The 15697-nt window shown below is 40.2% G+C and overlaps 1 protein-coding gene across 2 annotated transcripts in view; it reads right to left on the bottom strand.

Annotated features, from left to right (window-relative positions):
* The window catches only part of ptprub (protein tyrosine phosphatase receptor type Ub), a 167573-nt gene that overhangs the window by 8890 nt on the left and 142986 nt on the right, over window positions 1-15697 (bottom strand). For both annotated transcript variants that reach the window (XM_067601967.1, XM_067601968.1), the window contains 9 exons: window positions 14419-14491; window positions 14239-14315; window positions 9750-9786; window positions 8733-8830; window positions 6202-6318; window positions 5043-5197; window positions 3809-3944; window positions 3013-3162; window positions 972-1286 (listed from right to left, as the gene is read on the bottom strand). In XM_067601967.1, coding sequence (XP_067458068.1) covers window positions 972-1286; window positions 3013-3162; window positions 3809-3944; window positions 5043-5197; window positions 6202-6318; window positions 8733-8830; window positions 9750-9786; window positions 14239-14315; window positions 14419-14491 — 1158 coding nt within the window. The remainder of the gene's footprint in view (window positions 1-971; window positions 1287-3012; window positions 3163-3808; window positions 3945-5042; window positions 5198-6201; window positions 6319-8732; window positions 8831-9749; window positions 9787-14238; window positions 14316-14418; window positions 14492-15697) is intronic.

The raw sequence follows: 15697 nt of genomic DNA, 5'->3' as shown, positions 1-15697 counted from the left end.
ATCAGGAAGTTACACTTGATTAGAGTCTGAGTCTGGAGGCTTACAGTATGTTACTCCTGTAGGCTTGTGAAGTCCTGTTTCTCCCAGCTGAGAAATACTTCAAGAATGAAATCATTCCTTTCTTTTACTGACACTGTTTTACATAGTTTAATTTAATCTGCACTTGGATAGTCACAATGTGACCACCAATTACCAACCAGCCTCTTGACAAAATACTCTGAGATGATTATTTTTTTCCATGCCTATACATTTTAAAAGAGACTTTAAGATCTATTGCTGAGTTTTATGGCCCCCTACAGTATGGCACCTGAGCCACTAAGTCCTTTCACCAGCCAAGGCTTTGCCATTGGGACTCCAACCAAATGGAATAGCTTTATGAGAGGAGCTATAACTACTTCAAAATCTCTCCTTAAAATTAATTTTCATTTATGGCATGCATTTAATTATTTGTTTCATTATGTTTTTAATTCAATCTAGATCTCAGTCTTGTGTGATGTTTCTGTTCATTCCATTGCTATAATTAAAGTATTAAAAAAAGGAACAGGGAATATTGCAGTACGGAGAAAGACATATGCTCATGAGAAAAAGTGGGGCGCCAACAAAAAGAACCCTGAGATGTGGCTGGAGGGTAATGCAAGCCTATTCTCCAGAGATGCAACTTGAGGAAGGGAAGGAAAAACTGGGGCGGGTGTTATCTGTTGCCTTGAGATCAATGTGGTCAGGGATCAAAGCCCAACAAAATGGCATGAAGGAACTAATCCCAAGCACAGTAAGATACAGAAACAGTGAGGGGAGGGTATGTCAGGAAAAGTTTCAAGTAAAGTTCAGATAACCTCAAGACTGAAAGTAAAAACTTTCACTGCAATCAGCTGCGCCTGTGTAAGCGAACTCAACATTTTGCTACATCTCTTTTTCCTTATGGTGTCAACAAATCAATGGCAATAAAATAGTACATAACACTTCGACCTTACCCAGGCAGAGTTTGACTGGTTCAGTTGGTTGAGCATGACCACTGCTGTGCAGCCGTAGTCAAAGACCAGCCTCCAAAAGTCTGCCGTGGTGCCCGGAAGAGGGTGAGGGGTCACAATAAAAGCAGCTTGTCGGTGGAAGCTGTCAGCGAGAGCAGCGTTGATGTAATTGTTGCTTTCCCCTTCTGTTGTTACCAGGAAGGCCAGGGCGCGATCAGGTGGCAGCACATCCATGCTGCGGTTCTTCTCTCGGTTTCTGGGCAACAGAGCAATGCTGCATTCTTCTACATCCAGGTGGGGAGTCACCGAGTTTAGCGTCTGCAAATGGAAATATTAAAGAGGTGAGATGAGAGTGAAAGGAGTATTAAATGGAATTGAAGTGAGTGTTGACAAGATGGAAGGCGTGAGGAACGGTGAGACAGCAGAGATGTTGGAGAGGAGGAGGAGGAGGTGGGAAAAAAAGTGAATAATACAGAAGGAAGGAGGACTGGGAGACAGAGAATGCCAAGAATCCAATAATGTTAATTGAAAGAATCTTTAATACTCTGAACATCACGTTGACAAACCGATTTCAAAGAATAAAGAATAAATTAGGCCAACTGCATAATAAAAGGGAGTGTAATGAAGTTTTAGAAGAAAAAAAAAACTCAAAAGGAAATATTGCATACCAATTTTCTTCAATGAACTCTCTGTTCATTTAGCCGTAATCACATTAGACAACATGAAAAAATATTTGGATCATTAATACACAGCATCAATAATAGATCTGTGACTGTGCTGATTGCAGTACTACCGGTTGGCTGTTTGCTGTCTACAGGATGACGGAATATATATAGGCAGAGAGCTCATTGGGCAGTGGGAAGGGTTTCAACAACGATGTCAGACAGATAAGTTTACAAGATCAAAGCAAGGCAAGTAACATTTTCCTTTATGAAGAACTAACAGTTTGTAATCAGAGTGTTGCACCATCTAAAGTACTGTTCCCTAATCATAAACAATACATTCATCATCATTCCTATGTAGTGTATAAGAATAAAACTGTATAAAATTAAAGGAGGAGCTTAAGCCTTTCCAGTATTACTTTGAAATGCTAAACCTGGAATCAATGTGGCTGCTGGTTGAGCACTGCAGCAGGGGGATGGGGGGTGGATGAGGCAGGTAAAGCATGTGGGAACACAGCTGGCTCTTTTCTCCTAATCAACATCTAATAAAATGTTCAGAGACCGCATTCCTACAAACCAGGAGGAGGATTTTTCAATGACAGTCACACAGAATCAAAAGTGAAAGGAAACCTGCAATACACACACACACACACACATACATTTATGGATGCAAACATGGCACACACACATTCATTAGTCTATTCCTTTCTGCACTCTCTGTTGATTTTAAAATGTCTGTGCTTTCAAGTATATTTCCACAACAAAGCAGATGTAGTTACTGTCTATTGTTTATGTAACTCTCTGAATACTAAACAAATATGCAGCAACAACAGAAAATATGCAATTCACATGTATTTGTATATAATGGATCATCAATATGGTGGCCTCCAGGCACGACTTTCATCTGTCTCACTATGCAAAGCATCAGCTTTCAAACATCAAGATCCATTAGCACTATTATCAATAGTAGTATTAGTAGTAGTAAAATCAATTGACAATGTAGTAGAACTAGTAGTAATAGTGGTAGTAATTTACTGTAGATACATGCAAGGGATGTAATCCTTTATCTGTACAGTTTACTTAGTAGTTCTATAGTAGTATTAGTAGTGGTATGAGTGGTAGTATTAGTATTATGTTGTTACTAAAAAAAACTGTAGCAGTAGAAAGTAATAGTAGGCTCTGTTAAGGTAACTGAAGCAATTTTTTGATGATATTTAATAAACTGCATTAAAAATGCAAATGACTGTGTGTGTGTGGGCAGTGTAATTCAGAATACATGGTTGCAAGTTTCATGTTTTAATGGATGCATAATTCAACAAAATGAAACTGCGCTTAAAAATTGATTGAGGTCAGGCTGTTGTACCACCCTGCATGAGACTGACCTGAAACTCTTCCCGTAGTTGGGAGGAATTACTCTGGGAATCAACTCGCAGCATCTCTTTGTACGTGACGGCAAACTCGTTCACTAAGATGGCTGTCTCTCCGCACAAACAGGCCTCCAGAATGGCATCGTGGATGAAGATATACTGCTCCTGCAAGAATAATAGACATGAAGCGTATATGTGAGGGCTGTTGTGGGTTTCAATTAACATGTGAAAGTATGTTATAGAGTTGCAAACAGCTTAACAAAGAACACATATAGATATAAATAAAACAAAAGACAATATGAAGAATGGCTAATTTTCATAACCTGCCTTCTGAATTAAACATGTGCTATAAGGTTGGTAGTGTATCAAAGCTCTTAGAGAATAAATAAATATTTCTAAGTAAACAAACACACACAGTGTGCATTTAATTAAAGCACCCCTGCAAATAACTACAAATGTAATAAACAGCTAAGTCAATGTAGGATTTACATAATAAGGGGTGAATATGCAAATTATCTTCACATCTAAAGAACAGCACGTGCCTACGCAGCATACTGAGAGACAATGTAAGTCTTTTCTCTAAAACTATTGCAATGACCTTTACATGAGTCCCAGAGGGGGAGTATGATAATACACCCCCGTCGCTCTCTGAATTGCCAAACAACAGGAAACAAATGTTAAAAACCTGACTCTTCAGAACTTTTTCAGTGGAAAGAGGTTACCATATTATGGCCAGTGATGTAACCTTCTGAATAATATGAAAAATTCGATTGAATGTGAAGTGGCTTCCATGCTGTGCAGTTGATCTGACCTCTGTCTGGATCATGTTGATGCGTCTTGAGCAGAGGGTTTTGACACAGTTGTAGATATCCACCACGCCTTCACACTCAGCCATATCCAACATGACATCCAGCACGATGTAGCAGCCGGTGCGACCTGCCCCCACACTGGCACACAAACAACATCTTTCATTAGGAATTATGCACTTAAAGTTCACTTAAAGCATTAAATAATCTTGTGTCTGCTCAGGAGCACAAGTTATTGCAATCTATTAGCAGTACATGATTTAAAAGAGTCTCAAGGGAGTGTTAAAGGGAGTGCTACAATGTGTAAGACGAGGGTTATGTAAGTGTGGATTTTGCCCAAGTAGCACTAGTGCTAGTGGCCAAAAGAGAGAGCGCTAACTTACAAGCTGTTCGACTCTACTTTTGTGCATTTTCATGGAAAATTGTATGAGACTGATACATTTTGGAATTAAATGACTAAAAATTAGGTTTATTAATATATACTGCACTGTGTTTGGGCAGCAACTTCTTTAACTGATACTCTCATGAAGCATTTTGAATTCTGAGTTAATGGAAGCTACACTAGCAGCAAAGGAGAAGTTAGAAAATTCTGTTACTGTAGTAGCACAGTAATTAATAAAATGAAGTATCTTGTGAGCTACGTGCAAATAATTACGTTTGGTTTCAAAATCTGAAGAAATAGTTATATTTGCATGTATAGTACCAGTCAAAAGTTTGGACACATTTTCTCATTTAAGTGAATGGGAAGGTGTGTCCAAACTTTTGACTGGTACTATATATCCATAAAGGGTTTAAAACAAGCCAAGTCTTAATTTTGTCCAGGTAGTTTCTCTCATGATCAGCGTTTTTACATTTGACATTTTTGAACTGAGAATTACATTTGAATAATGACATACTGTATTGCTTTCTATATAAAACCTAAAGGGAAAAGAAGAGAAAAAAAACATGTCAGGTTGCTTTTCAAACCTTACACTAGTTTCCCCATGGCTGGGAAAAGTAGTTAGCGTAGCCTAGCATGTAAGGCTACTGAAAAACAGCCTACCAATGCTTCTGGCTGCCTCAGTTAGTCACACAATTCTTACCTTTCATGTCATAGTGGTCCCACGTCTCTAAAACTATTACTATTCTATTACAATATGTTAAATATACTGATTATACTCTATGAATGATTTGTAATAAAACATTTGTTGGTTTGGTTTTGTAACAACAGTTTACAGCAGTTAGTAGGGAACACATTACCTGCAGTGGACCACCACAGGGCCAGCATCAGGAGGTGTAGAGGCTTTCACTCTTCGTATAAAGGCCAACAGTCCAGTAGCGTGATAGGGCACCCCATGCTCAGGCCAGGATGTGAAGTGGAACTGACGGACCTCGTGCTTGGTTGAATATCCTCTCTGTCAACAGAAACACAGCACACATTAGCATTACATGTGAAACGCTACGTTTTTATGGCTTGCATCCTAACCATGGTAGCCTACAGGCCCTTTTCTCATCCAAGACATGCTTCCACCCATTCAGAGATGGCCCCCCTCCGTGATAGATGTGACAGATTTTTCGGTTCAGTGTGAGGACAACCAGGACATTATTTACGTGGGGTGTTAGGTCTTCTAGGACAGTTAGGCCTCTGGGCATCACATGCTTGTAGCAGCTGTAGTGTGACAGACACGCGGAAAGGAATTACTGAGGCTCTCGGAGCTCAGGGAGGGCTGGGAGGTTTCTCCTCTCTACTGGGAGGCTGCTGCAGTCACACAGCAATTTCTTCCTCTGTACAGAGATGACAAAGTAAAGCGCGCAAAGCAAAGATTTGTTGAAGACAGAAATCCAAAAAAAGAAAACAGCTATGAAAAACAAGCTGTCACCAGCTCCCAAATTCTTGCCGATTTGAATAAGCAGCAGCGTGCGTGCCCATGGAGAGCGAATGTGACAGGGTGATGATAATGCTGTGTTTGTGCCACTGTCACTCCAGCGTTGCTCTGAGCCCTTCCAATGAGAGATCCCCCGGGAGATTGACAGCGAGGAGGCCATCAGGGGCAAAACACTGTAACAGCTATGTTGGAAAGACGGCAGGGGCATTCAAATAGCTACTGGTGTTAATTCCTCTCAATTTAACATGTGGCCCTAATGCCCATCAGCAGTAAGTCCTGTCAAGTATCTAATCCCTTCTATTAATATACCATTTCTAATTTTAATTCATACTTTACCAGGTAACAGAAAAACACGGCCATTTATTTGTTTACATCATTGAGTCACAGAAATGTAGGGAACAGAAATAAAGGACGTGCGGTTAGCAGCATCGATTCCTTTGTACCCATTACATTTTTAAAACGAGAGTGTTATGACTTGCATTACCAAATGCAAGAGACAGTAGGCAAAATTTAAATCTTTAAGCTACACTCACCCTCTCCAAGGCAAAGGTGCGAACTGTGTATTCAGCCAGTGTCTCTGTCTTAAGCAGAGTGATCTTGATGTCACCATACATCTCGCTGTCATCAGGCCAGTATTTACAGCACTTCACCTGTTTAAAAATAGTGACACAACCAAGTTAAACCTTGTGTTGACATTTTTGGAAATGCTCCTTCAAAACTGTGAAAGCATGCTGAAGATGCAACATGAAACTACGTAGTCTACTACCATGCTAGCAGCTCCTTGAGGATGTAATATACATGTAATGTACAGCGGTGCTTTAACCTAAATGCTAACGTCAGCATGCTAACATGCTCACAGTGACATCCTGATTGTTTAGCCCATATAATGTTTACCATGTTCACTATTTTAGTAATAAACACAAAGTACAGCTAAGGCTGATGGGAATGCCATTAGTTTTGCAGGTATTTGGTCAAAAATCTAAGCACATTTGGCCTAACTAATGCAGTGTATGGAAAGTTAAGGGATCACCAAAGTCATCACTATTCATCCTGAAGGGGACAAGAATGTCCGTACAGAATTCTGACAATTCATTCAATTTTAGATATTTCAGTCTGGACCAAAGTGGTGGGCCAACTAATCAACATCCCTAGAGCCAAGCGTGTCTAAAAAGTCTGTTTTCAAGTCTGTTCTGACTTGAAATCTTTACAGTTTTTATTTAATGAGTATATAATTATTTTATTAATCTGTTGTTAAACATGAACATCCTGTTCATTTTCTGCTATTAAACAGTGCATGCAGGTGGCTCCGTTCCAGTAGAAATCAGTCAGATCCAGTCAGTGTGGTCTAAGGTCATCACTTAAGTACATAACATAATCATAGCAACAATCAACCAGCTATTTCACAACCCAACTAGATGCTCTGTCATGTTTGCTGATGAACTTGCAAAGAGTTACAGATTAAGTTAAGGTTTGCTGGATAAATCAAGTGTCACCGTTATACCCTTGCTTTGGCCAGTTTTGGATTTCCAAGGATTAAAGGTCCTTTCCATTATCAGAAGTTTAAGCACTGAATTCTGAGTGAAAGCATAATAATCTTACAGGATTAATTCTAAAAATTCATCTGACAGCTAAAGAGATAAGATCATACCTGCGTCATTGTAATTTAGAATTAAGTGGTTATAATAAAAAATATTAAGTACCTCATTTGTTGGTTTAACTAGAACAGATATCCGTGTGAACTTGAAAATGTACAGAGGTAACACTTCAAATGCTGAGGAAGAACAAAAGCAGCATGTTCCTCTGCAGATATTTCATCTCAGAGGGCAAAGAAAAGAAAAGCACAATAATCACATAATGGCGGGAAGCATAATGAGCAGGAGGGTAGCAATCTTTTTCACCAACACCAGGCACAAAAGAGGCAATTTTTTTATTTAATAGAGGTGTTATTTGGATTCAGACACACAGACCAGTCCTCATTTGTTGACTGTTCCCAGAATTGTTGGGATGGAGAACTAAATTGGATGTAGGGCTAGAGCTAGAAAAATGGTGTCATTTTAACCATCCGCTGAGGTAATACGCTTCTCTTGCCTAGACTGAAAAGGATGGGGCACTTTTCGTCAGAACTCATACACTACAGGTATTTATGTGAGGTGGAAAATAAGAATACTACAGTATAGCCATTAAACTTTTGTAGCCATGCAGTGTATATACAAGGACAGCAGCCCTTGATACAGTATATGGCTCAGAATAGTTTTTATAGCACGTTTTATGGACTCTATAATCATTATAATCTTGACATAAATTTCTATAACACGCCATAGCAATTTTGTGATGCTATCATGACAGAAATAAGGGATAATCCATGTAACAATCCTTTAAAATGTTCAAAGAAGAATTTACAACTGAACAATAATGTTGTTTATTTAATCTGTACTAAAATGGTGCAAGTAGGCAGATTTTTTTCACGTTTGGGCAGAGCCAGGGCAGACGTTTCCCCCTTTTCCAGTCTTTGTGCTAAGCTAAGCTGCTAGTGTTAGCTTTATATTCATCATACAGACACGAGAGTGGTATGGTCTTGTCATCTAACTCCCACAGGTAAGCGAACAATCTGATGTCATTATGAGGAGGAAGTAGAGGTAACACTGAAAATGAAGCAATCAGAGCCAGCTGAAGCCCTGGCTTTTGACATTCAGGAGCATTTTTACATATGTTCACCTCGAGTTTTGGACCTTTAACCATGTAAAAAATAGACATTTAATATCATAACAGTATAAAAGTAACAGAAAATCACAAAAAGCATATGTCCTCTTTAAGGTCTCTACTGCAAAAGCATCATGTGATTTGTAGGTTTCAAATACAGTAAATGCGGGACATCTTCCACTGAATGAACAGCTTTTTGGCTGCCATTTAGATGCACAGTAAGATCTTCTGCGATCAACACTTATCAAACACATGAAAGCCTTTCACACACCAAATGTTTCGTTATGGTGAATGTGGGATGTTTCTGAGCACAGGGTGGAGACACGAGAGGGAGAAAGGGGGGTGGGAGGTTCACATCACTTACCCTGCCAACCTCCACCAGCTTAGTGATCATGACGATGCTGAAACAATTTTCCTGCCACACCATCCTCCAAAAATCATAAAGCGTCTCCTGCTTGGGTCCTAGTAGGAGGGAGGGAAGAAATAACAGAGAAAGAGACAAAAAACGACTGCATCAAAGCCTGCCCTCTCAAAAAGGGAGTTCTGTTGTGAAATCTCGTATTATTGTGACCTAAGTGTCCTTCCTCAGACGGCAGGGTACTGATCTCTCAAGATTGTGCTGTCAATAAAGCTATTGGGAATTCCAGGCAGAGGGAAGGGGCGATGGGTAACAAAACAACAGCAGCTGATGATGAAAGCCCGGAGGACCACTCATTGTCATCTGAGGAGGAGATGCTTAGGAAGCAAGATACAACTTTAAAACGAGGATCACGTAGGAGAGAAATGCAGAGAGACAAAAACACTGCTGACATTTTTTTTTCTTTTTTACAAGTTTCATCTGCCTCTCCCTGTCTCGCTTTTGCAGGAGGAAGAGGAGGTGCTGGTGCAAGATAAGCAGAGCAGACCTTGAGTGACTTTGTGATGGGAACTCCCTAGAAACAGATGCTCCTTTGGGTTTAGAAATTTTATACTCACAGAGTCCAACTGTCCATCAGAACCAACTTTGTATTTGAGCAACGGAGGGTGAACTAAAGGCTCTCCCTCCAACAATGAATATAACGCTCCACATGTCACAAAGATTGAGTAGCTATAATTAATGTGTTTAATTATTCACCTCCTCTCATGATTAATTCATTGACATCACTAACACATCCTTCACGGGTTGGTAGTCCTACTATCACCTTTGGATTTGCCAAAGAGATGGTTTTGGCAACGGGCTGTGCATGAGTAGGATAATTGGCTGGATCATCTTCAATTTATTACACCCCAGCAAAAGGTATCATCCAGAATGCACACACACACACACACACACACACAAGACAACTCATACATACACTATAGCCTTGCTATAGTGTGTGTGTGTGTGTGTGTGGATACTCACCCTGAGTGGCGATGAAGTGGTTGGATCGATGGTAGCCCTAAAAAAGAGAAGAAGGATGACATGCTGAGTAAGCCATCTGCACCTCAGGAACAGCTGTATGGGACGGTGTCTCTCTGTCTCACCCTTTTCCTCCCGTCTTCTTTGCATTTCTGCTCTCCCACTGACCCACTCTCTCGGCAACTGTGAGACGTGTTTCCTGTATAATTTTCCACTGCTATCTGACCTATCACTGATTCCAGGCTACATCTGTGCCCTCAAAGACTCCACAGAGAGTTTGGAGGAGTTGAGGCAACACATTGTAAATACTGCATCTTGACAAACCGGTGTTAAATCTATGAAAAAGTGATTCCTTCAGCACTGTTTTTTTTTGTTTTTTTTTTCAGTGGCAAGTCAGGTTAGGTAACTGAACAATGTCTGAATCCCTGTGACAGTCTAATACAGAGATATGATAAAGAAACTAAAGGTGTAGGCTTCTCAATTTCAGGTGTCTGATTTATTTATCAAACTCAACCTCAGAGTGCTGTCCCATAAAAACAAATCAATTTTCATTGAAGATACAATATGTACTACATCCCAGATGATGAAGTTCACAAACCAAAACCACTGAATTCTTCCTGTAGTGCGTCTTCAAAACAAGTCAAACGAGTGGAGGAATATCTTACATAGGTTTCCCATAAATGCATGAAATCATCACCAACATAAAGAATCTTAAAGAGGCAAAATCTGATATGTACAGTATTCTAAGATCTTTAATATCAAAGGATGTGACAGCCTTTGATATTGATGACATATATTTTTTTTATATGGTGGATATGGGGTGAATATGGATGAACAATGAAATGTCACCTCTACAGCCTTAAGGGGAATAAACACATCAGAGACCACCTGGAGGACTTTGAAGGATGGACACTTAAAGGACGAGCAAACTGTTCAAAGGAAGTCCTCCTGAAAATAGGCAGTGCTTACTTTATCTAACCTTGCAGAGCTGAGTGAGACACTCGTTTCAGAGACATCCCTTTATGAAGACATCACCCTGAAAACCACACAGGCATTGTGGTTCACATGTTTTTTTGTCATTTCGAAAGGAGCAGCTGGAAAAGATAACTGATGCCCCAATTACCTTACACGGCTCTGCGGACTGGAGAAGGCAGGGCGGGAATAATCTGAATAAACTCCCAAGCCCACCGGCTCTCATCAAATCAGTGTGATGGGGCAATCCATGCTGATAACAGTTTTTATCTTTTTGCAGAGGGCATCTTCCTAATATGCTGAGTCTGTCCACGCTGCTGATGGATTGCTAAACTGAATTGCACCCAGTCAGATAAATGGGGACATGTTTGAAATGGAGATGGATGACCAGTGCTGTGAGGCCTACTATCCACAATTCCTCTGGCCCCGGCCAAACACTATCAGCATGTATGCTACCACTCCTCCACTTAAGACGGTCGCCATAGCAACTAAACTTCCTGAGTCTTGGCCACTTATGAGAACTAACAAAGACAGCAGGGTCCTCTATCCGGAGAGGACACATCTCCTTGTGTTCATTTAAAATCATTAGCTAAAAGGGCATGTTTTTCTTTTTCCTTTTTTTGTCAAATGTGCACGAACCTGAAACACACTGACCTTTGAGCATTTGTGGATAGAGGATAGTGGAAAGAGAAGAGGGAAGTGGCAAGAGAACAGGGGGGATGAAAGGGTTGCGGGGGGAGGGGAGGGGGATTTAGCGATGGCAGGCAAAAGAACGAGCAGTGAAGTACTTACTTCCCTGTTAATCCGAATCTACAGGGTCCAAGGTCGAGGAAGTGGGGAGGGGAGTAGAAAAAGAAGACATATAGGCTAGTTAATGAAAGACGCTTTTGGTAAATAGCAGTTTTTGGTTACAGACAGGTGGGAGGAGGTGTGTGTGTATATGCATGCGTTTTTTTGTAAGTGCAGCAGTACTGAGGGTTATGTGTTTGAGCGCTCATTGTTCACGGTAACTCATAACTTAGGGGTCAATGTTTCTCAAATGAAAATTACTTTTACTTTCATTTCATGCTTTTTAATTTGTGCCAGGGAATTTTTATCTTAAAGTAAGTAGAAAAAAAAGAAAAATCCTGCTATGTCTCACACAGATATCACGCTGTTAATTGGAAAATGAGACTAACAGCAATAGTCTCTGTATTTTATTGCATGTTGGATTATAGCACAATTGGCAGGACAAATAATTTCACAAGGGCATGTTTATGAAGTAAGTAACAAATGTAATGTGTCGGACTACAGCACTTTTAAAAAGGAGTTGCAATGCATGTAAGTAGTTAATCTTTAAAGCCCCTGAAAACTTGGATCCTGATCTGACGTATTTCTCTATAGCATTAAATATTCATGACTAGGACCACATCAATCAAAGTTAAAGATAAAGGTATTATTTATTAGAGGTTTAACACTCAGCTATTCAGCTTCATTAGGACTGTGTGGGTGTGGTTTGATCATATTTGATTGACAATAGCCTGTCAACATAAGTAAACAACTCCACAACTGTTATTACATTGTTTCAAATGTTGCTCTCTATGATTGTTGCACCAAAATACTGTATATTATATATATTTCCAACTGAACCCTGCCCACTTCAAACCAATGAGAAAAGCAGAGGAAGAAATTGAAATGCCAAAAAATCTCTCATGTGAAATCATCAAAACTTTGGCAGAAAATGTGTTTTTATATAACCCAATTGCTCACAGTACGAGGGTGATTAAGACTCCTTTGAAATAAGTGAGATATTAAAACTACTTTTTTTTTTTTTTTTTACATTAACTACATTTACAGAGGACTAAACTAATTAACAGCATGACGGTGTATGTGTCTGTCTATACATGCATGTGATTTGGGTTTTGTGGCCGTGCTACACCTGTCAGTAAGACCCTGTTACTCTTTAAATGCAGAGGAAATGTAAATTACAAACAGCCATGACGCACTGGACGGCTCTTCATTTGCAACAAACGCAGGGAGCTGTCAAACATATGCAAAGTTCTGCACCTCTTCAACCAAAACACACCGCAGCCAAACAAAGACTCAGGCATTAAGTGACAGAGAAAGAGGAAATGGAGAGCTTGCACTTTCTCACCTCTGTTTTAAAAGTGCAGCAATGTTTCAGAGGGAGGAAAAACTTTTCTATTTAACCTCTAGTGAAATAATCGCATGTTGTCCAAAATATGCTCCACTGTGGTTAAGTAGTTACTATTCAGCTTTCCGGGTTGGCCTACCATGGAGTCACATCACTGACACTGACATCGTAGTGGCTGCTGAGTGGTGTTTTCCCTCTAATGCCTGCACCTCCGTGCCCTAAGTGCTAATGGAGACCCTCACAATAACTACAGTCCTAACAGCAGGCCAGGTTTTTAATGCTCTCTCATTGTAATGAACCCTCTAAAAGCATCTCACCACTGGCTATTCTCTACAGAGAAATAAAAGAGACGAAAAAAGCCCTGTAGTGTCAACATTTTGATGATACAATTTGTCCAAAAAAGGAGGAATCCAAATGAAATCAAATGAGGGCTTATGCACCTAGTAATTTTATCCTCCTAAAAAAATATCTTTCAAATCTATAACTAAATCTATAAAGTTTTTGACAGAAACAGAATCTTTCCACTTCTTATCAACCTCAAACAGGAGTGGGAGTGCATCAGCATGCCTAAAATTCGTACAGCGAACCATATTTACTTTAAAGTAGTCCCAATGAGAGGAGTGCAAAAAAAAATCTTGTAAGATAAAGAAATTGTATCAGATTGGCAGACTTCCCTCGACATAACTCAAATGAGTAGCAAAAGCTGACAACCCCGCTATAGCAAATTCACAACGGGGAGACAAATGCAAACATCTATCTGCAGTATATCTGGCAGCTAAAACTGTATTTACCAACATCTGGTTTGACTTCTTCAATACTACCATCTAAATATGCACTTCTACTGACCGAATAAACACAGCCTCCTCTAGCTTTTATGAATGGGAACACGTATGAATGAGACCTTGTGTGACACATTAGCAACATGTACATGTATTTCATATGATCAGTGAGAATGTTACTGTGGCACTGCATGTGTGGCAGATAGTTAAGGTGAACAGTGGAAAGGATCATCTCCTCCCGGCCCATCCAGAGATTGAATAACATCAATCACGTCTGTTTAATTTAGGGGGATTTGCAGCATCTTACAGAAAGGTTCATCTCCTCTGCAAGGCATTAAATGCATTTAATAAAAGTGATAGCAGAGTAAGTCTGGGTCAGGGATGCAGGGCAGCAATTGACAACCATGACATCTGGCAAAACACTGCTAAGAAGGGTGTTTGATTGGATGAAAGCGTCCAGGTGAAAGTGGGCCAGCAGACTGGTGAGCTTACAGGAATGAGAGAGATGGACTGTGGCTTTGTAGGGTGTGAGAGATTGAGACTCGGTAAAGGTTGACAATTTGTATCCCATGTAGAACAGTGGCAGACAAAAGAGAATTAGACTTACATCGATGTAGTTAGCGTTAATGTAGTCAGAGTTGGGGTCTCCCAAGAGGGGGTGGAGCTTGACTCTGTGACGGTCATCTGAGATGGATAAAAATAAAAGGACAGAGTGTTGAAATAGAAACTTTTCACAATATTTTCTGTTATTTTTTTATACAGGATATAATGCATTCTGATGACTTACATCCCGACAAGGTGTCATGTCTCCCTTTCGTTTTCTCCTTCTTCTTTGTGCAGTCCCAGCCATCAAAGAAGCTCTACAGAGATGAAAAGGACACTTGTTGCAGATTATAGATACTGGGTCCGTCTACATTAAGCACTCAAACATCTTAGATAAACACTAATCACGGTTTCAACACATCTTTTATTTTGTTTTAAGGTTGATAAGGAACATTGTGTTTCATGGCTAGCGTGATAAAAGCCTGTTCTCTCAAGCACGGCTGAGGCTTAGATCAAGAGCCGCTGTATCCAAAGGAGAGGTTTGGTGCTTCATGCATGATATGTAATTAAACAAAACAGTGCCATGAGCATTGTATAGTCCTCATCTGATCCCGAAGCCCTCATGAGTCATGGGCCGTCATTGCACCTATTCTTGTAAGAGCCCTCAGCATTAAAGGTTAGAGTCAAAATATTAACCCAGTGGTTGTATTTCAATTTCTGGGTTAAAATTGTGTCTACACAATCACTGAGAGTATCAATGAGATACATCAAAATAAACCCTGAATTTATTTCCATCACAGCTGAGGCTCATGGAGGTAATGACATAACTCTGAAATCGACCATCTGCTAAACCCCTCTCCCAAACAGTTATTGTCTGATTATAGCTTAGACTCTCATGGCCAGACCTATCTCCACACTTAGTTTTAGCGCTGTGCCAGCGCTAGAGAAAGGTCTGGCGTCTGGCTGCAGCCATTATCATTCTGCTATTTGGGAAAAAAATGCTCTGGCTCGTTTGTATTTCTTTAAACCAATCACAATCATCTTGGGCGGCGCTAAGCCCAGGATGCAGTGACAGTGCCCTTGCAAAATAGTATTGGGGGGGGACTCTCCGCAAAAGAAAACGCCACATAAAACCATAAAAGACATATGTCGACTATGTGATATGACTTGTGGTTGTGCGTGTGGTTGCATGTAGTAGTGTGTAGTTGCGTATAGGTTACTAGCTCGGAGGTTTTTGTTGTTGTTTCCTGTAGCGACGGGGATTTTGAAAACCCTAACACACAGATAGCGGAAGGGGAGGAGAATTCCAACTGAAATAGTCAGCCAATGGCAGGCTTAAACCCACAATCTACATCAGGTGAGTCCGATTATTATAGCTTAGCAACCATATGCATGGCAGGCCTGTCAAGCTTTGGATTTCTCCAAATGCTGAAATGGTTGTTAAATGGGGCTCTAGTGAGAGTCGTACGAATTAAGAATTTGGAGAATGTCATCTTTTTTAGACATTCCAACACACAAAGGCA

Source organism: Thunnus thynnus, chromosome 10 (assembly GCF_963924715.1).
Source record: "Thunnus thynnus chromosome 10, fThuThy2.1, whole genome shotgun sequence".
Lineage (NCBI taxonomy): Eukaryota > Metazoa > Chordata > Actinopteri > Scombriformes > Scombridae > Thunnus > Thunnus thynnus.
This window is presented reverse-complemented; position numbering and strand designations above follow the sequence as displayed.